The 27606-nt window shown below is 35.5% G+C and overlaps 1 protein-coding gene across 3 annotated transcripts in view; it reads left to right on the top strand.

Moving 5' to 3' along the window:
* CTNNA3 (catenin alpha 3) overlaps positions 1–27606 on the top strand; it is a 1666571-nt gene that overhangs the window by 1591286 nt on the left and 47679 nt on the right. For all 3 annotated transcript variants that reach the window (XM_038534069.1, XM_038534067.1, XM_038534068.1), the window contains one exon: positions 6096–6230. In XM_038534069.1, coding sequence (XP_038389997.1) covers positions 6096–6230 — 135 coding nt within the window. The remainder of the gene's footprint in view (positions 1–6095; positions 6231–27606) is intronic.

Raw genomic sequence — 27606 nt, 5'->3', positions numbered from 1 at the left:
CTTATTTCATTCAGTGTAATACCCTTTAGGTCTATCAATGTTGTTGCAAATGGCAAGACCTCATTCTTTTTTATGGCTGAGTAATAGAAACCTCAGTTTGCTAAATAGCAGAAGTGATCCACATCAAAAGGGAAAAAAATGTTTCAAGTGTTCTGGGATTCAAGGTGTAAAATCATCCCAAATTAGTAAGTGATCATATTTATTTATTTAAAAAAGAGTTTATTTATTTATTTATGAGGGACGCACAGAGAGAGTCAGAGACATAAGCAGAGGGAGAAGCAGGCTCCATGCAGGGATCCCTATGTGGAACTCAATCCTGGAACTCCGGGATCATACCCTGAGCCAAAGGCAGATGTTCAACTACTGAGCCACCCAGGCATCCTGGCAACTGACCATCTTTAATAGGAGAGAGAGAGAGAGAGAGACAGAGACAGAGACAGAGAAAGCACTCCTTATTGAGATGGTTAATAGAAGGAAAAATAGGTTTTATAGTAGGTAAGGTGTGTTATGAAAGAGTTGAAGATTATATGTGTTGAGTATGAAATGATGGGGCAAATAATGGACTGGGAAAATCCATGTGTATCTTCTGGAGAAAGGACTGGATGACTAAGATTTCATTATTTGTATTTTGTAATAGTTGAAGCTGTGATAGTGTGTACTCTTGCTTAAGAAGAGGATGAGAATGAAAAGATGCCCAAGAACAAAAACCAAGAATGTGAATGAGGCAACATTGAAAAATTTTTAGAAGTCATGATTGTGAACACGAAGAGAGATGAGGATTATAAGGTTGAGGGAAGCTTTTTGTCCTGAGGGATATTATGTTGAAAGATTAAAAGATAGAAAAAGGAGACATTAAAAGTGCAGAAAAAGATGGGATTATTGGTAATCTATGATCCTGAGGAACATGAAATGAGACAGCCTCTGAACTGGAGTAGAAGTGAAGAAATGAACCCTGAGGGAAGGAAAAAGTCATGGACTCAAGCCCTTTGCTATTACTGATTGCTTGAAATTTCTGTTCTAGAAATTCACACCGACACCTAATGCTTTTTATTAACAAACTTTGTCAGCGTAGCAGAATTTAAATGGCTGTCTGTAGTTACAAAAGTCATTTTAAATGTGTATTAAATAAAATTTATATTCCAATGTGGACAAAAAGTTGCAAAGCTTATGGAATAAAGATCTTTAAAAGTATTCACTTTGCTAATTCACTTTTAAGATTTGGACTGAAAGGTAATAAATGTTTTTTACTTTTCTCTCATTCTGAAATGATGTATTCTGTATTGGTACCAAGCATCTTGCTGGAAGAGTGAAGGCTGGTTTAGTTGTGAGAAAACCACCTAGGCTCACATGCCATCTACTTGCCTGCTTGCCTGTAGTGAGTGTCCCAGTGGTTAAAAACAAAACAAAACAAAACAAAACAAAACAAAAAAAAATCAATGTATTAAAAGGTTAACCAGATGTCTTGGTCAACATTTCCTGTCTTAATAAACTGGGAAATAATAACCAATATGTGCTATCCTATTCAATCACTTGAGTTGCCTAAAAGTCACTAACAGTGTTCCTTTAAAAGTTTTTTTTTTTTTTTAAGATTTATTTACTTATTTGAAAGAGAGAGCATGAGCAAGAGGAAGGACAGAGGACAGAGAGAGAATCTTAAGCAGACTCCCTGCTGAGTATGGAGCCCTACTCAGGGCCGATCCCAGAACCCTGAGAGCATGACCTGAACCAGAGTCAAAAGCTGGACACTGAGCCACCCAGGCACCCCCAGAATTATTTAATACAAATTTTGTTTGAAAATAAAAGTCAAGGGCATGAATGTTTTAAAGATCTAGGGCCCAAACTTTTTCTATCATCCTCTTGAAAAAATATAAAAGGTAGAGGGAACATTATTTGCTTTTTAAAGGGAGTTTGGCAGATAATAGAAGAGCATTCTTTTTTTCTTTTCAAGATTTTATTGATTCATAAGACACAGAGAGAGAGAGAGAGGCAGAGACATAGGCAAAGGGAGAAGCAGGCTCCTTGCGAGGAACTTGATGTGGGACTCGATCCCAGGACTTCAGGATCATGCCCTGAGCTGAAAGCAGATGCTCAACCACTGAGCCACCCAGGTGTCCCTAGAAGAGCATTCTTAAAGTGAGAATGATTCGTTCTCCTGATTCTGCTATAAGGCAGCCAAAATCGACTCAGAAAGGCTAAGTGTCAATAGAAAAGAAGGCTTTAATGACTTTTCTGGTGTGGAATTTACCAACTGTATGTTTTTCTACTTCACCTGTGTAACTGACTATGGTCTTTAGATGTAACCAGGAATTCTTATCAGTTCTGGAAATAAAGGGTGAATCTGGGTTAAACAAACTTAATTTCAAAAGTTGAACTTCACATTTTGTACTCATTTGACTCACTGTTTCCTTAAGAGAATTAGACAATCATAGTATGGCCATGGCCTTGAAGAGTCTCTTGAGAGAAACTATATGTTTTGCTTAACCTTGGGTGATTGCAGCATTGGTTATTGGTCGAGAATATAATTATTAGGGGTGCCTGGATGGCTCAGTTTGTTAAGCTTCCGAGTCTTGATTTTGGCTCAGGTCATGATTTCAGGGTTGTGGGATTGGGTTCTGCACCAGGCTCCATGCTCAGAAGAGAATCTGTTAGAGATTCTCTGTCTCTCTCTCTCTCTCTCTCTCTCTCTCTCTCTTCCCTCCCCCACTCTCTCTGTCCCTCTCTTGAATAAATAAATAAATTTTTAAGAACCTAATTATTATTTTGAATGTTCAATTTTATCATAAATGTGTAGTGGTACTGGTCTTTAACACTATTCCTACTTACAATTTACAAATAAGAGTGTCAATTTAAGAAATCAATTTACAAATCAGAGTGGCAATTAATCATTTATTATATAAGGTAAAACTGGCAGGAAGACTGATATTGTTCCTAGACTGTGAAGGAAGGGATGTGTATGTAGCCAGATCATGTGAGCTTGAATACCAGCTCTACCATTTATTAATTGGATGAGTCAGCTAACTTCTCTGTGCTTCAGTTTCCTCCTTTGCCAAATAGTGATAGAATCTACCTCTTAGAGCTGGTGATTAGTAAAAGAGTTAATAAAGGTAAAACACCTAGAATAGTATGTGACAGATAAAACACTATATGTGTTAAGGATTATCATTGAGTCCATCCATAGGAACAAAGAAGAGATATGGACCATCACCCAGTGAGGACAAAGAAAAAGGCACTTTGAATACATATCCTATAGGAGACATCATTGTGCAGTGAATGAAACAGAGAAAAGTGAATTCAAATCTTTAGACAAATCATATACTCTCTCCAAAACTCAGTTTGCAAATGTGAGAAATAACATTATAAGCCCAAGTACAATGGCATGGTGAGATACTAACAAAATTATTCACACAAAGGACATGGCACATAGAACGTACTTAGTAATGATCAACTTCCTGTCATGATAAAACAATGTGATACCTTCTGTCATTGTAGGTAATTCTAAATAACTAGTTTTTGGTCTTTGAAAAAAAAAATAAGTATTCTCTACTATAGAACAGTGCTGGAGACAGTGTTCCTATGAATTTTCTATTTCCTTGGAACTATGCAGTTCTTAGTGTTCTGTGATTTTTAAAAATGGATTTCCAATTCTCTTGGGTTAGTGATTTAAAATAAAATAGATTTTTAAAAAAGGTTTTATTTATTTACTTGAGAAAGAGTGACCACAGGTTGGGGGAAGGGCAGAAAAGGTGAGCAGGAGGGAGAAGCTGACTCCCCACTGAGCAGCGATCCAGATGCAGGCTTGATCCCAGTACACCGAGATCATGACCTGAGCTGAAAGCAGACACTTAACCCGCTGAGTCACCCAGGAACCTCTAAAAGAGATTTGAAAGTAAATATGTTTGGGTTCAAATCTGGCTCTACACACACCTCTTCACTCCTGGGGAAGTTATTATGTTTTCAAAATTTCTTTTTGTTTTTAAGATTTTATTTACTTATTCATGAGAGACACAGAGAGAGGCAGAGAGAGAGGCAGAGAGAGGGAGGCAGAGACAAGAGAAGCAGGCTCCATGAAAGGAGCTCTATATAGGACTTGATCCCGGGACTCCAGAATCCCACCCTGAGCCGAAGGCAGATGCTCAACTGCTGAGCCACCCAGGTGTCTCTCTTTTCAAAATTTATGATTTCTCATCTATAAATTGAGGGAAATCCTTTCTTCTTTTTCCTTCCTCCTCCTTCTTCCTCACTTCCCCTGTTTCTCTCTCTCTTTGTCCTTCTTTTCCTTCTCCTTTTTCTTCCTAGTTATAGTTAATCCTCCTGAAATTTGGGAGATTACCCTTACTTCCTTCTTTAAAATTTGAGAGGCATTCTCAACGTCAAGTTCTCATTATCCTCTTGGCTGATTGGCTGGCTAGCTGGTTATATGTATCTGTCTATTCATTTAAAAGTCTAGGCTGTGATAGTATTTCTGCAGAATTAATTTCTTTGCTACCTTTTCTGATTAACTTTGACCTAAGGGTGGTATGTTCTTATCTTGTCTACACATTTTATGGTTATGTTAAGACTATAAATTAGTCTTAATCTATTTAGCAAATATGAGAGAATAAGATTCTCAGGAATTTTTCAGCAACACTCCAAATTATGAATTACTAAGTAAAAGAATAAATGCATAGAATGGTTTTTTTGGTCTTTCATCATACTTTTCTTTCTTTTTTCTTTTTTTGTTAAAGATTTATTTATTTATTTTTGGGAGGAGGGACAGAGGGAGAATCTCCCAGAAGAGCAGAATCCCCACTCAGCAGGGAGCCTGACAAATCTCATGACCCTGAGACCAATACCTAAGCCAAAATCAGACTTTAGATGCTTAACCAACTGAGTTAATCAGGTACCCCAGTCTTGCACTTTCCAATATACATTGTAGGCCATTAGAATTAAACCTTTTGTGATAATAACATTTTTATAAGTATGGAAGTTATAAATATCTATTTTAAGAAATATAAAATAGGAAGGAAATGAAAATTATTGATTGTATGTTTGTTTATTTCATATATTTTCTAGTCTGTTTTAAACACAAATACAACCACATATTTATGAAATTTGATTAAGATGGTATATAAATTTCAAACACTGTTTTTTCCACTTTCTAAAACCATTTTCCCACCTCTTTTGAACATATTTTCTTGAGATTATATAGTATCACATTATATAGACATGCATTCTTAATCTTTCCACTATTTTTGGACATTTAAGTTATTTCCAAATACTATAATTATAAATAATGCTGTAATTAATATTTTGCATATAAATTATTATCCATAATTCTACATCCTTATGAAAATATATTTAAAGTGCAAGTAAGGGATTTAAAAATTCTATTATGATTACATAAAATAAAGAACACAAAGAGTTAATCCAGATCACAGATACTTACTGTGTTATGTTGAGCTCAAAGCTGTCCTCTAAGATATTCCTTATGGGTGATATTACAGTGTAGGGGCCTATTTTTGGTAAAGAAGCTTAATACATCTTTAAAACACATATGTTGTTTATTTCTTGGCTCCAGGTAGATTCATGGCTGTTATCTAAGGTGCAAATGATTTCTTTTGTCTATAATAGCCAAGAATCTATAATGCTGAAAGTAATCGAAGACAATATATGATTCATTGTAGATGTTTTTTTATTCCCAGACAAATAAGACAAGACAGACAATGCAGAATTATGAGTCCCAAGAAGTATTCTAATAGCAACTCTAAGTGAAGGAAATAATTGCATTTAAAATATTTATTTATATTTATGTAAAAATGCAATCTGAAGATGACTTCTAATCTTATAACTTAAAAGCAATTATTTCATGTACCTTTTCATGTCTGAAAAATCCCTTTACTATTTCTATTGTCTATGCTAAAGTAATTAAGTTTGAAACATGAATAAACTCCTCTAATGGTAGAAGCATATCAGAATCTATGTGGGCTTGGGCTGAGAAATGGGGCTCCATGACAAGATGCTGCCTTATGAGGTACTTCCAATGTTGGCATTTATTCAGTCTGATCTACCTATTAGTTATTTTGCTATTTCCACTTTTATCTTTTATGCCTACTTAGTGCCCAGATCCATCATGCAAGCAAGATTTGTTGGCCTATCTGGAACAGATTAAGTTTTACTCTCACCAACTGAAGATCTGCAGTCAAGTTAAAGCTGAGATACAGAACCTAGGAGGAGAACTCATCATGTCAGCCGTGAGTTGTGCCCTACATTTATACCATCACACATAGAAGATACTTGAAACTAAGCAGCAACACCCCTCCTCACCTCACCAAATCTTTTAGGTTCATGTAGGTTTCAATAAACTCAATTGGAGTGTATTAAATTGCATGAAGTTAAATTAGTGAAGAATCGAGCTAAAGAAATGCTATCTCAGTACAACTTCTCTTTATTTACCCCACAGATTTTAGAATGAATCAAGATTTGTAAGCCACTTGAATAAGAAATAGATGTTAATTAAAAGCATGGTTTTCTGACTTCAGAGGGTGAGCAGATGGAACTGAACTGAATCCTGTATTTTTTATGAAATAAATGCATATGGATTTGCAAATCAATGAAAGCAATGACTTTATTGCTGTTAATTGATATTCATTTTCCCATTACTCTTTTCTATAACATAGAAATTCAGGCATTGTAAACTGTTATTTCTGTATGTAACCATAGAAGTGGAGTGTGATAGACCATAGATTTGGGAAAACTTCAATAAATTCTTTGGTAACCCTGAGTTTCAAACCACTATAAAATGATCATAGTAGAAATAATGTCTAACTTTTCTACTCATCTTTTAATAACAGTAGATCATTTCTCTAGAGCAGGTATGGTAATAAAATAATATTTGATATCTATATTGGATTCACTTATCAGTGACTTTGAGAAGGGCTTAGACCAAGATTATAAATTTAAGTTAAAATGAAACATCATGAATGTTCTAGGAACTTATATTCATGAGGACAAATGATAACAGCATCCTTATAAATTTGTAATTTCTAAGACTTCTATAGCCCGACATTGGACTTTCCTTCAGTGAACTAACATGCTCTAAAAGAACATGATTGCAAAAACAAAAGCAAAAGATTACCATGCAGAGTAGAAGGCAGGGAACTAATTCTTATTGACTATCTCTTGCCTATATTTTATTTCATCTGACCCTCACAGTAGCATGCCAAAGAGATTGCTTATTTGCTTGTTTCATTTTCACTAACATTGGAAAAAAAAATGGCATTCAAGAAAGTTGAAAACTTCCCCAAGGTCGTACTATACTAGTAAATGTCAGAACTGGAGTTTATCTTTAAAGGCTTATGTCATTTCTATTCATGTGAACAACCTCACATCTATGATGAAATTGATCAAAAATAAATAACGTGGAAATTATGTCCATTAATTATTAGAGATACAACTGTTTTGTTTCCTTGATATTAAAATTTTCCAAAAATCCCCACCACAACCCAACACAACTTGTGCAGTACTGATGCAATGGCACTTTTTTAAAAAATGTGTTTTAAGTAGTCACAAGCTACATACACAGAAATTCGTGTGGGTGTATAAATACATACATGCATATAAATTTATATATGCACACAGCATGTATATACAATATTCACACTTTGAAATATTAGATCTTTGCAGTGAATTATTAAGATTTCAGTCTTCATTTTCTCATTTAAAATTATACTACTCTGAAACGTGTAAAATATTATTTATGTGTAGACCAAAGTCTGTTTACTTTTGTATATTTCCCACAGTCACACATTTTCTGTCATTCACAAAACCTAAATTCATATAAATCTAGGGCAGTCCCGGTGGCTCAGTGGTTTGTTTAGCGCCGCCTGCAGCCCAGGGTTTGATCCTGGGGACCCTGGATCGAGTCCCACATCAGGCTCCCTGATGGAGCTTGCTTCTCCCTCTGCCTGTGCCTCTGCCTCTCTCTGTGTGTGTGTGTGTGTGTGTGTCTCTATGAATAAATAAATAAAATCATTAAAAATAAATAAATTCATATAAATCTTATTTTCCCATTATTTACTGCTTTTACAGGTTGTTGAAGCTAAACTTTCACACACACATACACATAAATACTGTCAAAATATGTTACTGTTAATTGTTCTTTCAAAATGTAATTTCCTCCAGATGTACAAATTTGTATTTCCTGTTTGGTGTGATGATTCAAATTCATGAATTTACCCATATTTTCAGATAGATTAGGCACAAGTTTATAAGCCATGATTTACAATTTAAAAGCTGAGTCATTATATAAAATAAGAAATAGCATTGCAAATCTAAAACTATTTTGTCATCATTTTACACACAATTCTCCTTTAGAAAAGATAAATCTGAATAAAGGCAACATTTCATGCCCCCTTTTACATACCTTACAGCCATCTGCTTGCAGGTAGGTAGATCCTGGAAATTTTTTTTAAATACATTTCATTTACATGTGGCAAAAAACACTTGCTTTAATCTCTCAGTGACCCTGAGTTCTTATCTTGTCATCTTTCGTTTTTAAATTGAGAAGAAGCTCTAATCTAAGTCATCTCCTTTCTCTGAGGTCTTTTGAAAAAATAACAAGCATGATTCTAAAGCAGGCAAGCTCATTAAAAATTATAGAAATTTGTTATTTTTTATATATTGTTATAGCTCAAAACTATAGATTATCCAAAACTCACTAAGTAAAGTTTGTATTTCAAAATCAGTTTCAAGAAACATCACTTGTAGAAAATATATTTGATTAAAAAGAAGTAGATGGAGTGCTTTCTGGGTCTGGGGTATTAGTTTAGGAAAAGATTAATTCATAGCCTAAAGAATTAGATCATTCTCAGAGCATTTGATTAAAATTATCCTCTAGTCATTCTTATATCTATCTGCAACCACTTATTCTGAAGTTACATGTTTTGTTAAGAAGGAAACCAAAGTGTAGTTCACCTAAAACCCCAACTATGACTTGAGCATCTCTGTGTCAGGTGTTATAGAACATCTGGGGGATGCAAAGATGAATACATGATGCTTCCTTTAAGATAATCAAGTACATGTAAAATCAATACATAAAATATACTCAAATATTCAGAAATAAATCTAAAACGATGTAATGAATTACATAATAGTGGTTTGCACAAAAGCACGGAGTAAGAGGTGAGGGGATAATTAACTGCACTGATGTGCCAAGTGGGCAAGAGAAAGCTCCATGACTGTAATTTAGACCTTGATTAATAAGTAAAAAACAACTGTATACTCATGGAGGAGAGGAAAAGGATTGAAGTAGATCATACAATTGAAATAAAAAGAAAGAAATAGGAAAAGAGAAGGAATTCCGTGGAAATAGCAAAGAGTCAGATGTGATTGGAAATAATTGTTCTTGGTACCATTGGTGTGCGGGTTGGGGGAGGGAGAAGAGAAACTGCCCATGAAATAGGGGCTGTTTAGAAAGAGTCACTTAGGACATTTTCACTTTACCCTGCAGGCAACGGAGAGTAAAATTGAAAAATTTTAAGTTTGAGATGGGCATAAGCAATCTAGGTATTTGGAAGTGAACTCTTTTGACAGGACAGTGATAGAAAGACAAGGGACTGGATGATGAAGGAGTATTTAGAAATGATTTTTAAAATAGTCCAAGAGAATAAAAGTGATGCAACCTTTAAGAAACAAAACAGAACAGGGACTCTGTGCTGCTAATGGAGGCAGGAAGGCCTCAGAAAAACAGGCCTTGGAGGAAATGCCCCTGAGTGCGGAGGCTGAGGTAGACCAGCTGTCTCCCTAGAATCAAACTAAGGCAGTGTGTGGAGCAGCAGGTGCTGGGCCTCGAGAGGTGGAGACTCAGTCCAAAACAGAAAGCGAAGGCTACTGGGGCAATCAAAACCTTGCTCAGTGAAAGAACCCCCCATACCCCAGAGGAGGCAGTTGACACGCCCACTGTCTGAGGACTACAGGGTTCAGATGGCAGCCCAGCAGGCGCAAAACCTGTGGGTTCTCAGGACGGCAGCCTGCATGGTGCAGGGGTAGCCTGTGGGTGAGGCCACCAGAAAGAAGAGCCGAAGGGTCTGCAGGCCTAGCCAAAGCCACCCTGGACACTTCTGATGAAGACTTTAGGTTCAGTGTCTTTTAGTCTCTCCATCCTGGAGCAGTTCTCTTCCCTGGATAGTGTGGGGCTTTTTCTTGAGGGCAGGGCCTTTCCAAGAATGCTCTGTTGGACAAATATGGGGTTGGTCTGTGCACAGCTGATCAGGAAATCTGGTTCTATGGCTGCTGGGCTGATGTGACACCAGCATATTGGTTATTGTCAGACAAGCACAGACCCATCTGTAGGTTTTCAGATGAAATGTCCTTCTCGACAGAAGCAGGTCCATTTAGAAAAGCTTTCAACAATAAGCTGAAGAGAGTGTTCTGCATATTGTAGAAGGAATGTTTTACTTTAGGAAGAAATTAATCAGCTGTTGGTAATAAGAATTATTGGAGAAGTTATCTAACTTTACATTGGTGCTTACTTTTCAAAGGATGTCCTGACAAATGGTGTAGTGCTTTATGCCATAATGTTATGTCTCACTAACAAAGTTATTTTTGGAAAAAGAATAAAAAAGAAAGAGAACTGGATTGGGCAATATTGGTGAGAATGGAGAAGAGTGAATGCCAGTAAGCAAAAACTCTGAAGTAGAAATTGATTAGAGTCAATCTGTCGAATGACAGATTGAAGAAGGATGATTTAAGACTTACCTCCAAGGTTTTGTGATTTGGTAGCTTACTTAGTCAAAACTGGCATCATTAACAAAAAAAAAAAAATATATATATATATATATATTTATAAATGTAAATATATATTATGAGTAAATGAGTAAGATACCTCATTTGGGTCTTACTTATTGAATTTAAGTGGCTAAGTGGCAGCCAAAGAAAAAGTTCTAGGAAAAGCTGAGTATAGGATTCTGGAGATATGAAAGAGAAATAAATAGAACCAATCCAATGTAAGCATGCTGAATAAGAAAAAATATAGCTAACACAGAGATCCAAAATCAACCTTTTTTTTTTTCTTTTCTTTTCTTTTCTTTTCTTTTCTTTTCTTTTCTTTCTTTTCTTTCTTTCTTTCTTTTCTTTTCTTTTTTCTTTTCTTTCTTTCTTTTCTTTTCTTTTCTTTTCTTTTTTCTTTTTTTCTTTTCTTTTCTTTTTTTTCTTCTTTTTCTTTTCTTTCTTTCTTCTTTCTTTCTTTCTTTCTTTCTTTCTTTCTTTCTTTCTTCTCTTGTGCCTCTTTCAAATACAGAGACTTGGCTGTGGCAGTTAAAACAAACCAGGGAGTTTATTTTCTCCATAAAAACAGTCTGAGAATGAGCAATCCAGGATTGTTAGGGAAGCTTTGCAAAGTTGTTAGCGAATGACGCACTTGAGTTCCTGCTTTATTATTCTTGGCTTCTGACTTTCATTTTTATCAAGGTCAAAATATGGCTGCTCTAGGTCTAGCAGTGGCTTTTATATTCCAGACAGTAAGAATGAAGAGGAGCAAACATTCCTTACATTTTTAAAGTTCCTTTCAAATGCTTTCATTTACATATTATTGGCCAAAACTTAATCATCTGGCAATATATAACTGCAAGAGATGCTACAAAATAAAATTTGTCTGTTTGGACATGTTTTAATCTGGGCCCGTTGATTTTTTCCCCAATTAAATCAGAGTTTGTTTGTTTTTTTGTAAAGAGAATGCATATTGGGTTTCAACTATCAATTTCTATGATATCCTTCTACTTTCTACTTTATAAAAGTCACAGCAGTATTCACATTTCTTATAATTATCTGCTATTTGATATATATTCTCCTCTAGACTATAAGGTCCTTAAATATTGTTGAACGATTGACAGTATAGTAGCCAAAGATTATAAATAATGCAGAAAATTCAGGTTGACTGAGCCTTAATGTGTATATTGGATTTTGCACTGATGAAAGTGTCTTTATATCTTTTCCAAAGAAGCATCAGTAACAAATTGAAGGCAAAAATTAGGTCATACTGGGCTAAATACTGAGCATGCGGTGACAGAAAAAAAAAAAGAAAAAAAGACAGCAAAGAATATTTTCTAGCAGTCTTTAGTTGAAAGGAAAGGGCAGGAGAGAGAGAGAGAGAGAAACCTGGGAGGAGAGGAGAGGGAGGGTGAGAGGGGGAGAAACAGAGAGAGAGACTTGAGGGGCGGATGGAATTGATAGAAACTCCTCCTTACCCTTCCCCCCTCTCCTTCTTCCTCCTTCTTCCTCCTTCCTCCCCCTCTTCCTCTCCCTTCCCCTTCTCTTTTCTCCTTTTCTCCATCTTCCTTTTCTTCTCCTTCTCCTCCACTTCCTCCTCCTCTTCCCCTTCTTCTTCATCTTCTTCTTCCTCTGGCTTACATTTTTTATTTCTGTACTTTTAAAAAATGGAAGCAATTGAGTAAATGTTTAGGTAAAGAGCCAGAAGAATTCAGAAAATACAGATCTCTGAAAAATTAAGACCATAATGGATAGACTAAAATCTTCAGCAAGGGAGAAGGAGTGGAATTAGGAAAATAAGTAGAAAAACTTAATTTGGAGAGAGAATTATTCTCCTGAGGGATAGAGTAATGCAGATATTCATTCAGGTATAGATGAATGGGAAGAACGTCTTGCTGAAGATTGATTTGAGTGCTCTTTCCATGATTTTATCATAGTAAAAGATAAAAGCAAAGATGTCCATATCTTTAAACACTTTTTGATATTGCTTGGAAGAGAAAATAATCTAACAGCAGTGATTTGAGATAGTAACCAGAGATACTGAATGCTAGACATTGTTGTTCCAGAGCTGAGCTCCAGAGCATTGCCTGGATTATGGAACCTAACTCAGCTTCAGCTTATCTTTCAATCACAAGAAAATGAAACCAGTGTGGCCTTCAGGGGCCATCCTCTCTCAAAGAAAGGAGAGTATATAAAAATTTAATTTAAAAAATGATAGCAAAGCATGACAAAACTGTATAATTAAATATATGCTGTTGCAGATTAGTTTCCATAACCACCCTGACTTATTAATGTACTAATTTAGTAGTACAGTAAATATATAACTCCAAGAAGATTAAAATGTACCTGGGTTACCTAAGGGCAGTCCCATAAATTTTCCATCAATTGTTCCTCTAGTGTTCTTATGCATGGTGCCAAGTATGGAAGCTATTGCACTTTGTGAAAGGAGTCTCACCATAAGGAAATACATATTTCTATATTCTAGATTGTATGTATAGAAAATAAAATTGGGAGGAAAAAATAAAAAATTAAAATGATTTTAAACTCTTAAAACTACCCTTTCTCTGCATGCTATGCTTTTAGGCCAACTTTTTAACTTTTCTTTTTTTAACACTACTTAAAACTGATTAATTATGTAATGGTCACATTTTGTGTGTTTCCTTTAATGTATTTAATTGTGCTCTCTTATCCTGAGGCAGGTATGCCAAAGCCACAATTTTAAAAATTGGATAAATAAATAAAACTAATCAGTCAGGGTGGAAAGATCAGCAAGACTGAAAATTTGCCAAGCAACTGCAATTCAGCTGTAGCAGAAATCAAGGGGCAGTGTGCATTCAATTAGGAATGATAGAGAAAAACAATACAGCTATTGACCAAAAGAGCCACCAGGGCCTACAGATCTCAGGCAATTGAGTATATACAGAATGACTTAGTAGGTTAATGTGCTTGCCACGTTAAGACATTAAGGGAATTAGTTAATGAGCTTTCTCAAGCTACTGCAATCATTGGTACTCATCAAGAAAATTGGGAAAAGTAAAAGAAGATTTGGAAAATTAACTGAAGTATTTAGACATGTAAAAAAGGGCAGGAGTTATATACAAAGGAATGGAGAGAGATGCAAGAAATGAAGAAAGGGAAAATACTGGAGAGAAGAGCAAAGAGAGAAAACAAAAAGAAGAAAGAAGACAATTTGCCTATCAACTTAATTCTCTGGAGTGTTCTTTGTTTGTTTTATTAAAGCTAAGGAGGAGGCAAATGGAACAATAAACCTTAGTAGTTCAAAGTATATATTTTAAAAACAAGCAAAAGTATGGGGATGTTGTTTTCTTTTATAATGCATTGTAGTGAGGTGGACTAAGAAAGTTTCTTGGTGTCTGGGTAATCTGATGTCACAATGGCTTAGATTTTCTTGAGAAAATTATAACATTATAACAGATTATTTCCAAGGTGTGATAGCCAGTGAAAGAACCTTGGAAATAACCCAGCCCTGTCATAACTATCTAACTCGAAGTAACTTTATAAACAAATAGGTCGGGAAAGGGTTCCTTCCTTCCTTCCTTCCTTCCTTCCTTCCTTCCTTCCTTCCTTCCTTCTTTCTTTCTTTGAGAGAGGGAGGGAGAGAGAGTATGCCTGAGGTGGGGTAGGGGCAGAGGGAGAGGGAGAAAAATCCTCAAGCAGACTCCCCATTGAGCACAGAATCCATCACAGGGTTAAATCTCACAACATTGAGATCATGCATAACCTGATCTGAGTTATATATATAACCAACTGAGCCATCTAGGTGCCCCATTAGGTCAGGGACTTTCTATAATTTGCCCTAGTTTATGAAGATATCTAATGGCAAAGCCATTACCAGAATATCTCATGTTCTTTACTCTATTGCTATTGAAAATAAGCCAATGACCATCTAGTGAGTTTAGTAGCAAAATGACAGGAGGCGGTGTTGGTACACTTAGCCAGGATGGTTACTATAAATATCAAGAGATAAGAAATGGTTTTAATTGAATGATATAGGAAAACATTGACTAGAACACAACAGTAACTGATGATAGTGGTGACTTAATGAGCCCAGATTCTGAAGAAAGCCTGATCAGACACACTCTTTAGCTTCAACACGAGAAACTAATATGAGGTAATAGGAAACTACTGGACTTCAAATTAGAACACCTATGCTGTAATCTAGACATCAGTTTTTTAGAGTCTCTTTCTTCATCTATTTATAAAACTAAGTTTTGATATTAAATGAGCTTTATGGTTCCTTTCAACTCATAATTTATGATGATATTCTTTATAGTGAATGCATATATTTCTTTCTCATTTCCTCTTATGTATATTCTTCATCTATTTTCTTTGTGATTACCATGGGGAGTACATTTAACATCCTAAAGTTATAACATTCCAACTTATATTTATGCTAGCTTAACTTCAACAACATACGATATTTCTATTCCTTTAACAAGAATCCTCCACGCTTTTCAGTTGTCAGCATCACAAAATAACATCTTCACACCTTGTGTGTCCAAGAAACATAAACTAATACAATTTTAATGCATTTGTATCTAAAATTATGTAGAATACGAAATGTGGAATTAAAAACAATTGGTGTTAAAATTAATGATTGTTTTTAATGTATTAACTTCTTAAATCATGTTGTGTTACACACCATTGTTACAAAAATAGTAGCTTTTATAATTACCCATATATTTACCTTTACTGAGATACTTATTTCTTCATACAATTTTGAGTCACTATCTAATGTCTTCTCATTTCAACCTATAGGACTCCCTTCAGCATTTTATTTCAGGGCAGGTCTAGTGGAAATGAACTCTTTCAGCTTTTGTTTATATGGAAATCTTAATCTCTCACTCACTTTTGAAGGTCAGTTTTGCTGGGTATAGTGTTCTTGTTGGTCAGTTTTGCTTTTTGCCCCTTGAACATGTCATCTCACTACTCTCTAGCCTTCAAAATTTCTGATGAGAAAGCTGCTGATTACTTATTGAGGATCTCTGGTAACAAGTCACTTCCCTCTTGTTGACTTTAACAAGACTTTGTCTTTGGCTTTCAATAGTTTGATTATAATGTGTCTTGGTTTGAGTCTTTTTGAGTTCATTCTACCTGGGGTTCATTAAGCTTTTGGAGGTTTAGATTTGGGATTTTCATCAAATTTAGGAAAATTTCAGCCATTATTTCTTCAAATATTCTCTCTGTCTCTTTGTTTCTCTCTTTTTTGGGGACTCTTACAAAGGATATGTTAATCGGTTTGATGATTGATACCCCACAAGTCCCTCAGGCTCTGTTCATCTTTCTTCAGTCATTTTATTGCCTGTTGTTCAGACTTGTTCCTTTTTTGTCTTATCTTCAAGTCCACTTATTCTTTCTTCTGTCTGCTCATATTGGCTTTTCATCTTTCTAGTGAATTATTCATTTTACTTACTGTACTTTTCAACTCCAGAATTTCTTTTTGGTTTCTTTTTAGATTTTCTATCTCTTTACTGATTTTTGCAATTTGTTCATACCTTATTTTCTTGACTTTTTTCAAATCTTCCTTTAGTTCTTTGAGTAACTTTAAAACAGTTTTTAAAAATCTTTGTCTAGGGACGGCTGAGTTGCTCAGTGGTTGAGCATCTGCCTTCAGCTCAGGTCATGATCCTGTAGTCCCAGGATTGAGTCCCACATTGGGTTCCCCACAGGGAGCCTGCTTCTCCCTCTGCCTGTGTCTCTGCCTCTTTCTCTGTGTCTCTCATGAATAAATAAAAAAATAAAATCATAAAAAAAAGAAAAAATAAAAATCTTTGTCTAGTAGATCTGTCATTATGCCTATATATATATATGTATATATATATACACACACATATATATGTATATATATACACATATATACTTTTTTGTTTCTTTATATGGTGTAAACTTTTTTTTGTTGAAAACTGGTCATTTGAATCTAATAAACTCATAAATCTGGAACTCAGATTCTCCTCCTCCAAAATTTGCTGATGTGTTTATACGCTTGCTTTTTGCTTTGTGTGGGTGTGAGGGGATGTTGTTTTGCTTTTTAATTATTACAGGCTATCCTTGTGCCAAGGATCAGCCTGAAGAGAAAACTAAAAGTCATCTCAGGTCTTTTTGATCCTGTGTCTTTGGGCATAATCAGTGAGTTTCTTACTATTCCTATAAATGTGGTTGCTTTTGAATGTCCTAATTTTCCAACGTCTGGCTTGGAAAAAATAAAGAGAAAAATGAAGGGGCAAATAAAGATGCCAGATCTTTAAGTCTCCTGGTAGTCACTTTAGCCAGTATAAGAAGTGCTTACAACAATGGGGGGCGGCACTTGTCAGCACTTCCGTGATAAGAAGCAGCAATCAGTGATCAGAGCACAGGCCCCTGATATCTGGAGGACAGGGTTGTTTTTCCCCACCCTGGCTTTTACAAGTTGCTCCAGGAACAAATGCACAGTTGATACCAAGTGGCTAAAGGGCAGGAGACGGAAAGCTGGAATTGACAGATATTAACCATAATGAACTTCCCATGCCTTTCTCTAGAAGTCTTCAATAGATTCCAGAGTTTCTAAATAATGATATCAGAATATCAGATATCAGATTTCTATCCCACCATTTTGTCTGGAATCCTTGACTTTATTCATACCTTTGCTTCTCTTTTCCTTTTCAATCCCTATCTAAAATTTTCCTTTAAGCACCAGTGGGCAAATTATAACACAAATAGCACGTTGCTATGTTTTGATTTGTTTGTTTTTTTTTAAACAAAAAACAAAATTCTGGAATTTTGTTTAAATGATATTCCTTATAGTTCCATTTTTTTTTAAAGGAAAATATTTGAAGAATGTAAAGCAATGGAAAGAATGTTTTCTGTTTTAGAAAAAAAGAATTGGTTTAATTGTTTTCAATCCTTAGAAAAGAAGACAGGGGATTAATTAATCCTATTGTGTGTTTAGACGATCTGAACCACAGAACTTCATAGAAGTGGGAAGAGAGGCCATGAAAGTGAGCAAGATGTATTTAGCAGCTATATGATGGTGTCAAGTTACCATCAGGGACAGAGCAGCTGAAGGAAGAGAGCAGAGCTAGATACAAACATCTTGATGTTCATGAGTTCAGTTGGAAGACACAAAAATCACAGAAGAAAAGGGCAGAGAAGAAAAATAAAGGAGGTAAAGACACTAGAAGAGCAAAATGCTAGTGTTTAAATTGCCTTTATCTAAAGGTGTTAATAAAGGCAGAACCGAAAGCAGATGTGAAAAATGGCGCAAGGCAATGTGGATGTCGTTTGCAAAAGTAGTAGTTTCAGTCTATGGGCCCTGAATTTGTTCTTGGTGCAGGTTATGAAGTAATACTAGTTATATTCACGATATAAAGATTCCTGTGAGAATGTGTTGTACCGTTTGTGTGTGTGTTTTCCCTAGCAAAATCAATGCGATCTACATTTTCCCCTTTTGATTAGTAAAGTCTGAATGGTATTAATAGGAAATCAATAACTGTTAATAATAAATATTATGTATTGACTTATAGTTTTGTTTATTCCAGAGCTTCACATCTTTGGCACTAGTGGTATGTGGGATTGGGGCTAGATAATTATTTGTTGTAGTAGGCTATCCTGTGCATTATAAATATTTAGCATGGACTCTACCTACTAGATGCCAGTGCTCCCCAACTCAGTTGTGATAACCAGAAATGTCTCCAGATACTGTCAAATATTAAATCATCCTTGATTGAGAACTGTTGAATTAAGGAAGATAAGAGTTGAGAGAAAACTAATAATGCTGTTACAGATGTTGTTACTCCTTTGTATCAGATCCCCTTACCTGGTAATTCACCCATCTTCCAGCTACTACAAGTGTTGGCTGCTGACATCCCCTAGCTGCTCCCTTCTCTAGATAATTATCTTCACCTTGGGTGATTATACCCACCACATCTGCATGCCCTAGAAACCTATGGCAAATGACCAAAGAAGAGGAGAATACAAAAGTCTAGACTCCTTGCCTCAAGATGGAACCAACTCTGCTACTGAGTTTCACAGTCCCTTATGAGATCAAGCCATAGCCATCTAATGATGTTATACGGATGTACTTTGACCCATCCTCTGATTCCCACTTCCCTACCCTTCTGAGAAGAGCCCTTCAGTAACCACATGCAAAAATTCCTCTCAGGCTCTCCATAGATATTTCCTCAAAAGACAAATGATAGCATCTTTGTGTCCTTTCCTGTCATTTCTTTGTGGATGGAAAAGAGGGCAAGGACAGACAATTTGCTTAATTTGGTGATTGCACCACTCTTATTGACACATTCATATATATTATTTTATCCTTTCTACAATGCTGCAAGCAAACTTGTGGCGTTCTGTTGACAAGAAAACTAAGGCTAATAAATGAACATAACTTGACAAATGTCATGTGGTTATTAAGTGCTGGAGTGAAAATGTGAATGTAGGTTCTAGTTTCAGAGTTCTTTGTTATTCCATACTAACATACACTTATTTTCATTGTGCTGCCCTGAAACAATAATATAGAAATGAGTTAACAAGTCCTATTTTCAAGGATTTCAGCTTGAAAGAAAAGACAGCAAAAAATGTTAATTTACAAATAGAATTTGTATTCTTCATGCTCCTAAAAAATTGCAGTAGTTTCACAAAGTCAAGAAAAAATATAGGAATCAGAAACTAAAACTAAAAACAAGCACTAAAGAATTTTTTAAAATTAAAAACAAATAAATGAGTATTCTAAGTCTTTGGTCAAATTAGTTATCCGGTTGAGTATATTTACTGGAAATTAAGAAGTTACTATATTGTATAGTTTCCATTGTTTGATAATAACATAGACATTTCTCAGTAGCACCTGGTAACATAATGATGTCCTAACCTAGGGGTCTGTAAAAGACAGAAATGCTCAAATGGACATTTCTCTTTTTTTAAGGATTTTATTTATTTATTCATGAGAGACACACAGAGAGAGGCAGGGACATAAGCAGAAGGAGAAGCAGGCTCCTCACAGGGAGCCCGATGTGGGACTCGGTCCCGGGACCAGGGATCACAACCTGAGCCAAAGGCAGATGCTCAATCGCTGAGCCATGCAGACGCCCCTCAAATGGACATTTCTTATCCTGACTTTCAATAATACCTGAAGTTCCACATTAAATCTTAATTTAGTGAAGGCTTTGCAGGAGAGAACTGTGAAAATATGATCTGGAAATGCTGTTTTCTGGTGTAGCTGATCACAACAAATAACACTCTGACAACTCTGGGGGAACAAGTGCATTAAGTCTTCTCTTTGCAATATTAGACATCTTGGGAAAGTTTTTGTTCAAACCCTGGGTCACAGAAAATTCATGGTTGAATTGTACAATAAAGTTCTGTGTTTTTTCAAAAGGGATACATACCCTTTAGATATCACTTATACTCTAAAAACATTGAGCAACTACTGTGTGTATGTGTGTGTGTGCACACACGCGTGGTATTATTTCTTACTGCTAATGGCAAAATTTACATTCTTTCATGAAAGTTTTAGGAACTTCACTTCTGCATTCAACCAGATGTGGAATACAAATCCACTCCTCTTCTGCACAAAGACAAATCATTTTTAGTCTAACCTCAGGTTCTATATCACATAGCATACAAAATAATATAATGAAAAAAATTTATGGAAGATTTTTCAGGCAACAACACTGAGTTACTCAGGTTAGGCTCTACTATTTTAACGAACAGCTCTTATTTCTCAATGACTTAAAAAAAACAAGTTCTTACTTTCTTCTCACATTTAAGCTTGATACGAGTTGCAAGGGAGCTTTTCTCTACATGCTCAGAATTAGGATTTATGCATTCTGGAATCTTACTATGAGGCCTCCATAATCCCTGTACTAGGAAAGGAAAGGCTAGGAAGGTTGCTCACTGGTTAATAAATACCTTATAAGAATATACTACTGCATGTAAGGTACTTAGCATGGTGTCTAGCATTTAGTAGGCACTCATTAAATATTAGCTAGTAGTAGTAATAGTAGTAATAGTAGTAGTAATAGTATTAGCTAATATAGAATAATGTGAGCTCTACCCTGAAGTGAAAGTATTCATTAATATGTTTCATCTAATAGATATAAGTTTATTTCAAATTAACTTTAAAGGAAGAAGCTGGGAAAATGTTCTCCTTTTAGTGGGTAATTCCTTTACATGTCATAAAACAACTTATCGCCCATCACTACTTTAGCAGTAGTACTTGATATGGACTTTGAGGATGAACAATCATCTTTGCTTTTGTGCCAAGATTAGCTTTTGGTTCACACGTGGCTGATGAGGATGGAAGGATTGCACAAAGTAAGGTTTAGGCTATCCTTAACAGTATTTAGGACAAGGTAAGGGATCTTCAGAAAGATGCATTAGCCTACTTGGACTTTAAGTTCCTCATTGCCATTGCAAATGGAGACATTTAGTTCTTAGATCTGAATAAAGATTGGGAGAGAGATTTTTATTTGACATTAGAGTGTTTATGCAAATGTCACATGTCCAGAATTTTAATTACAAAATAGAATAGAACTTCAGCTACTCCAAAATTCAGAGGACTAATTCTGGCAAGATTAACATTTCTGATGGCATGGGATTTTAAGAGTTTGAGGGGTGTGCCATAGTTGAATAGGTCACAGTAATGTTTAAGAGCAGTACAGAATTAGTAAACTAAGTGTGTTTGGCAATAGATATCAAAAATCTGAAGCAAATAAAATATTGTCATTTGGGTAGTCTGAAGAATTTCACAGAAAATTTGAGCTAAATAATAAAGAATTGGAAGAATTTGGTTAGAGAGGAGAAAAGCTCTATGAAACAAAGCTGAAAATAGGCCTTTCCTGATTTATTATTAAAACATTACCTTGCCTATTTGAATTAAAGAATAGTGTAAGTATAGACCCATAAACATTTTGCTGAATAGTGTAAGTATAGAGCCATAAACATTTTGCTTGCAATGTTTGTGTGTGTGTCTGTGTCTGTGTATGCATGTGTGTGTGTGTGAATGAGAGGGAGAGGGAGACTCAGAATAGAGACTGACAAAAGACCAAGAGAATGGGCAATATGGCTATGTTTCTTCAAGCTAAAAAATGAGATTCTACTTAGAGTTAAAGGAATAAAGAGGGGTGTGCATGTATGTATGTGTGTGTGCATGTAATTAGAGTTTATATATGTAAACCATGTGTAATATATGCATATGTTTGTGTATGTGCAGGAAATGAGTGCTTATTAATCTAGGTACTGTACTAAATATCTGAAATGCATTTGTTTTCATTATCCTTACCAAAAAATGGTGCATGAGATAACTAGCATTATTACTATTTTGTAGATATGGAAACTGAAACTTAAAGGCATTGAGCAACTTCTCCAAGATCACAGAGATATTGAGAGGCAGGGCAAGATCTTAAACCCAGTGCTCTGACCCTAATGCATATACATGCCATGCTAAGATGCCCAGCAAAAGAGCACAGAGGCTTGGATGAAAATGGACAATTGAGTGGATTCAGAGTTCATATCTCACACTTTGAGTAGATGGGGCACTTTTCCAGGACAGGGTTTTATTCTTCACCTCTGTGATAATTATAATAAGAGTAATGTTCACAGCAATGATAGCCAACATTTATCAAGCTCTTAACAGCCAGACCTTTTAAGTCCTTGATATTATTTTATACACACAACAATGCTCTGAGGAAAGTTCCATTTTATAAATGCTCTAAGGAAAGTCTCATTTTATAAATGAGAAATTAAAACTCAGAGACCTTAGGTACAAGGAAGATCTATATCTTTCTCTTTCTTCTCTTCCACTTCCATCTTCCATCTCCCTCTCACTTGCCACCCCCGGTGTTCAGTGTTAGCGTTTTGGGGTCACAGAGATGCAACCAGAGTCCTTTTCTATCTGTCTTTCTGTTCACATACATAATATCCCCTATTTCTCACATTGTATTCTGAAATAGCCAACTATGAGTCCATGGGAATCATCCATGTGGTCCTTCACACTCACTTCTTTCTGGAGTAGAACTTGAAACATAACATTTTGGGGCTCTTGGATATTATAACTATTCTTCGGGAGCTCTCAGTAAAGTTTGTCCAAGGATAGGGCATTACCCTGAGACATTTCTGCACATTATGGTAGAATTAAAACTAACATCTTGCTGCATATGTCACTGCCAGCTATGTAAAAGGCACCACAAGTCATCTATGGCCATGAAAGCATCCAATCATTTTTCATCATTGAGCCAACAATAGCCTTTGAACTTTTGGCCATTTCTGTACTCATGTCTTCCCTACATCTCACTACAAACATCTTCTGTGTTATTATTATACCTTTTTGACCTTTATTTGGTCTCTTTTGTGTCTTAAGCAATTACTGAAGTCTATGAAATAAGCCTCCCCTTTGTACCATTTAATTTAATTAGACCTCTCACTTGAGCTCTTGCTAAGTCAATATTTAGTAGCTTGTCTATATCCTTGGGACAACCTGAAACATTCCATACGCTAGTTAAATGGCTCAATATGCAAGTACATAGGAGCTGAATGCCTTAGTTTGCATTCTCTCTTCTTGCGCTATATCCAGGGAATGCCTCTACAAAACTTTCCTTTCCTCTCCTCTTAATTGTGCTCTTCCAGTTTACCTGGCAATTCCTTTTCCTGGGTGATGATAATATTATGGTGAAACAGAGGAAGAGGAATCCTTGGCATTTTCTCACTAATTTTGTTTGTAGAGGTGTTTCTCTAATGTAGCATTTTCAAATAGGTCCATTGTACGTCTGGTTCTCTGCCTGGGAGCCCCATTCATTCCAGGAGCAATGCGATCAATGGCACAATTTTGCCTGATGGAATCAAGTGCCCCAGAATGGGCTAAAAGGAAAGGGGAATGTGATGAACCGAGTTTCAGGACAACTCCAATTTGCTTCCACTCTGGAGGGGTCCATGTACTATTTGTATTGTGGCCTGCCTCGGAAAAGTGATGTGAAAGCTGAGAAGGATGATCTACTGGTTCATACAAGAGGACTTGAAGATCTGTTCTTGACAAAATTTCAGACTTTAAAGGGCTTCTCAGGTAAAAAAGATTTTAGCAACGATCTCTAGGAGCAAACCAGGGCCATTTGCCTGAGTATAAAAATAAATATGTACGTACAAAATACACATGTACATACAAAAGAAATAGTGATTTTTAAAAGATTATCTATTTATTTGAGAGAGATGGAGTGAGATCCTAGTAGGGGGAGGGGCAGAGACAGAAGGAGAGAGACAATCAAGCAGATTCCTCTCCAAGTATAGGGCCAGAGCCTAATGTGGGACTCAATCCCACGGCCCTGAGATCATCACTTGAGTCAAACCAAGAGATGAGTGCTCAGCTGACTGAGCCACTCAGATGCCCCTACAGACATTAGATTTTCTTAAAGGTAAATTTGTGCTTGATTTTTTCATTTAAAGTTTTGATATAATGATATAGGAATAGTTAACTTGCTAAAGCCTCCTGATATGTAAGGTACTATGTTTTATATACATCATCTTTAATGATCTTCTCTGTCTTAGTATCATCATCTCTATTTGAAAAGGATGGACTTGTGTCTCATAGAAGTTTCATAATTTGTCCATGTTCACATAACTTTTGCAAGATGAAGCCAGGAAGAGCACTCCGCTCTTTCAGACCCCAAAGTTCATCCATCTGCTTTGTAAAGAGGTTTCTGCTCTATAAAGAAATTGAATTGAAAAAAGAGGGACCTGTCCAGAATCCTACACCTACAGGGCTCCCATATTGTTTATATCTGTGTGTCCATCAGCTGATGTAAATGTCAATTCTCATAGAGGATATACTTTGTTACTCTACCACTCACTTTGCTAGCTGCATACAGCAAGTGGGTTTGATGTAAGGTCATTTGGAGATAGGTTTTTCTTGTATCGTTTTAGAATATGGTATCATTTCTTATTAGAGCATCTCCTCAATGATATTTGAAAGTATATGTTCAGTTATGATTCATTCAGATATCAGTGTGAAATTATTACTCTAGCATTTAGAATACAATGTATATTTAAAAATAACATTGCTATTAACAATAGCAATGACAATGACAGTAGTTTACTCTTACTTGGGCATGCTATGTATGAGACAGTATTTTAAGTTCTTTACATGTATTATTTTATTTAATATTCAAAATAATTTTTAATATCCCTATTATCATCACAATTTTGAGGCAAAATTAAGTAACTGAGGCTCTGAGATGACACAATTAATGTTTGGGGGAACTAAGCTTTAAATCTAGGCCTTTTGATTCCAAAGTTTCTGATCCTAACCAATACATTTCACTGTCTCTGAAACCTAAATATCCCTTAAGTAAGTGAATAATTTATTTAAGTTTAGTGATATAAAATTCCTCTGTTCTAAATATCTTGTCAGTTTTTATTCTCTCACTTCTCCCTAAAAGAAGTTCAGATCAGAAGACATACCAGTATGGAGAAAGGAAAGAAATAAGAAAGGAAAAACAAATTTGTATTGATACTTCTATTTCAAACTTTCCAGCAGTGATAATCTTGCTATCATTCTGAAGCTCTAATGCATCTCCAAATGCCCTCCACACCATCAGAGCCTGTCCCAAACCCTAAATTTTAGTTTAATAATTTTAAGATCAGTTCGGTTTAATGAAAATTGAAAAGATAAGTACTGAGTTCTCTGAAATCAAGGCAAAATGTCTTTTAGCATTTTCAAAGATTCAAGCTATCTAAACAAGCAAAGAAAAAAAAAGTAATGGTTATTTGGGGCAGAAATTTTTTTTAATTTTTATTTATTTATGATAGTCACACAGAGAGAGAGAGAGAGAGGCAGAGACACAGGCAGAGGGAGAAGCAGGTTCCATGCACCAAGAGCCCGACATGGGATTCGATCCCAGGTCTCCAGGATCACGCCCTGGGCCAACGGCAGGCGCTTAACCGCTGCACCACCCAGGGATACCTGGGGCAGAAATTTATATGAAATGAACATTGCATGTTAAAATGGAGTGATCCAAAAACACTAAATGTTAAAATAAGTCATAAACAAGGGTTGAGTACAGAGTACAGTTTACCCATTGTCCCCATCCTTGCAAGTCATAAACATCTTTTTTTAAGATTTATTTATTTATTTATTTATTTATTTATTTATTTATTTATTCATTCATGATAGACATAGAGAGAGAGAGAGAGAGAGAGGCAGAAACACAGGCAGAGGGAGAAGCAGGCTTCATGCCGGGAGCCCGACGCGGGACTCGATCTCAGGACTCCAGAATTGCGCCCCGGGCCAAAGGCAGGCCCGAAACTGCTGAGCCACCCAGGGATCCCCCACAAACATCTTTATAACTTTTTAGAACAGTGTGTTTGATATAGGTTCAAGCAGGCGGAGCAATCCACAGTCACAATTGTGAGGGTAAGACTAGAATCAATTTAATTGATATATTTAATGCAAAGTGGAGGAGGAGTGATGGTTAAATTACTTAAATATAAGTGGAGCTCTGCTTGGCACATAATAAGCACTGTTTGTTGTATATTTAAATGATGTAAATATTAGCTAAATTTTTTCTTACTAGATTTGTGATCTTGGATGAGATAATTAACCTTTCCTCATCTATAAACTGGATATTTCAACTTGACATATTCTATAGAATTTGTTTGGTAAAGAAATAGATGTGTTAATGACTGTCATGTTTGGTATGGTAATGAATCAGTTAATACTACTTTTTATTTTGGGATTCATGATAACCATAACTTAAATAATTTCTGTATAACATAACTAAAATAAAAAATTTTAATAGATAGAAAAAGCTTAGTACTACCTTGTATGCTCTTTTGTGAAAAATATTACAAGTTTCATAAACTGATTTATGAATAGGCTATAATCCCCAAATTTGACTGAGAATCTAGGAATGCCAGTATTTTGCGATAAATAAAATTAAAATACCTAGACTATGATTTTTAAATCAGATAAATTTTGTTGCACTGCAGGGAAAAAGCCTATGAATCTAAATTTTGTTTTTGCTAAAAACCCAAGTGGGTACAATGAAGGTCTCTAAGTAAAATGTGCTCACATAGTTTTTGAATAAATATTTCACTACTATTCCATTTGTGCCATGTCTCATCTAATCTCTTCTCGAAGAAATGTAAGAGGGGCAGTATAGGTTGCCTAACAAAATCCATAATAGCACCATAGTGTATATTGGCCATAAATATATAAAACACATTGTAAAATAATATGTTTTGCTACCTTTTTGATATATTGCGATAAGGCTGAGAGCTTTAAATGCCCATACTCTGTAGATCATTAATATTTTAGACTAACATGGGGCTACATATTACCAAATATAATACTCCCTCTCAATGTCTACCTGTCAAATTACCTATTATGATGAAATAATACTGAATAAACTTTTCAAATATTGTATGGTGTGGAATTGCAAGAAGCAAATGTATCCTATGTTTTATCATGTAGTCTATCTGGAATTTTACAACACAATGATTATTTAGGGTGTTCCTTCTTACAGATTTAGAAACCCCCTTTATGTACTAAGAGAAATATTGTGCTCCATCAAATTGGAATTGAATTTTAAAATAGAAGTAGATTAAAAAAATAAAATAGAAGCAGATGTCTTGTATTTTGGTTGGAATACTATTAATCATTAATATCATCAGTAGGTGCTCAAATACATCATTTGATCAACAAAAACCTGTGACAAAATTCAATTTGACTCCTTCTTCCATGAATGATACACAATTTCATGCCATGAAAGTTCATGTTGCTCCCTTTATTGATCAAAATTAAAAAGTTTGATGTTCAAGTTACTTTTGCCCCAAACCTCGCCCTACTGTGTTTTGTTGCAAAAGCAAAAAGATTATATT

Source organism: Canis lupus, chromosome 4, assembly GCF_011100685.1.
Source record: "Canis lupus familiaris isolate Mischka breed German Shepherd chromosome 4, alternate assembly UU_Cfam_GSD_1.0, whole genome shotgun sequence".
NCBI classification, from domain to species: domain Eukaryota; kingdom Metazoa; phylum Chordata; class Mammalia; order Carnivora; family Canidae; genus Canis; species Canis lupus.
This window is presented reverse-complemented; position numbering and strand designations above follow the sequence as displayed.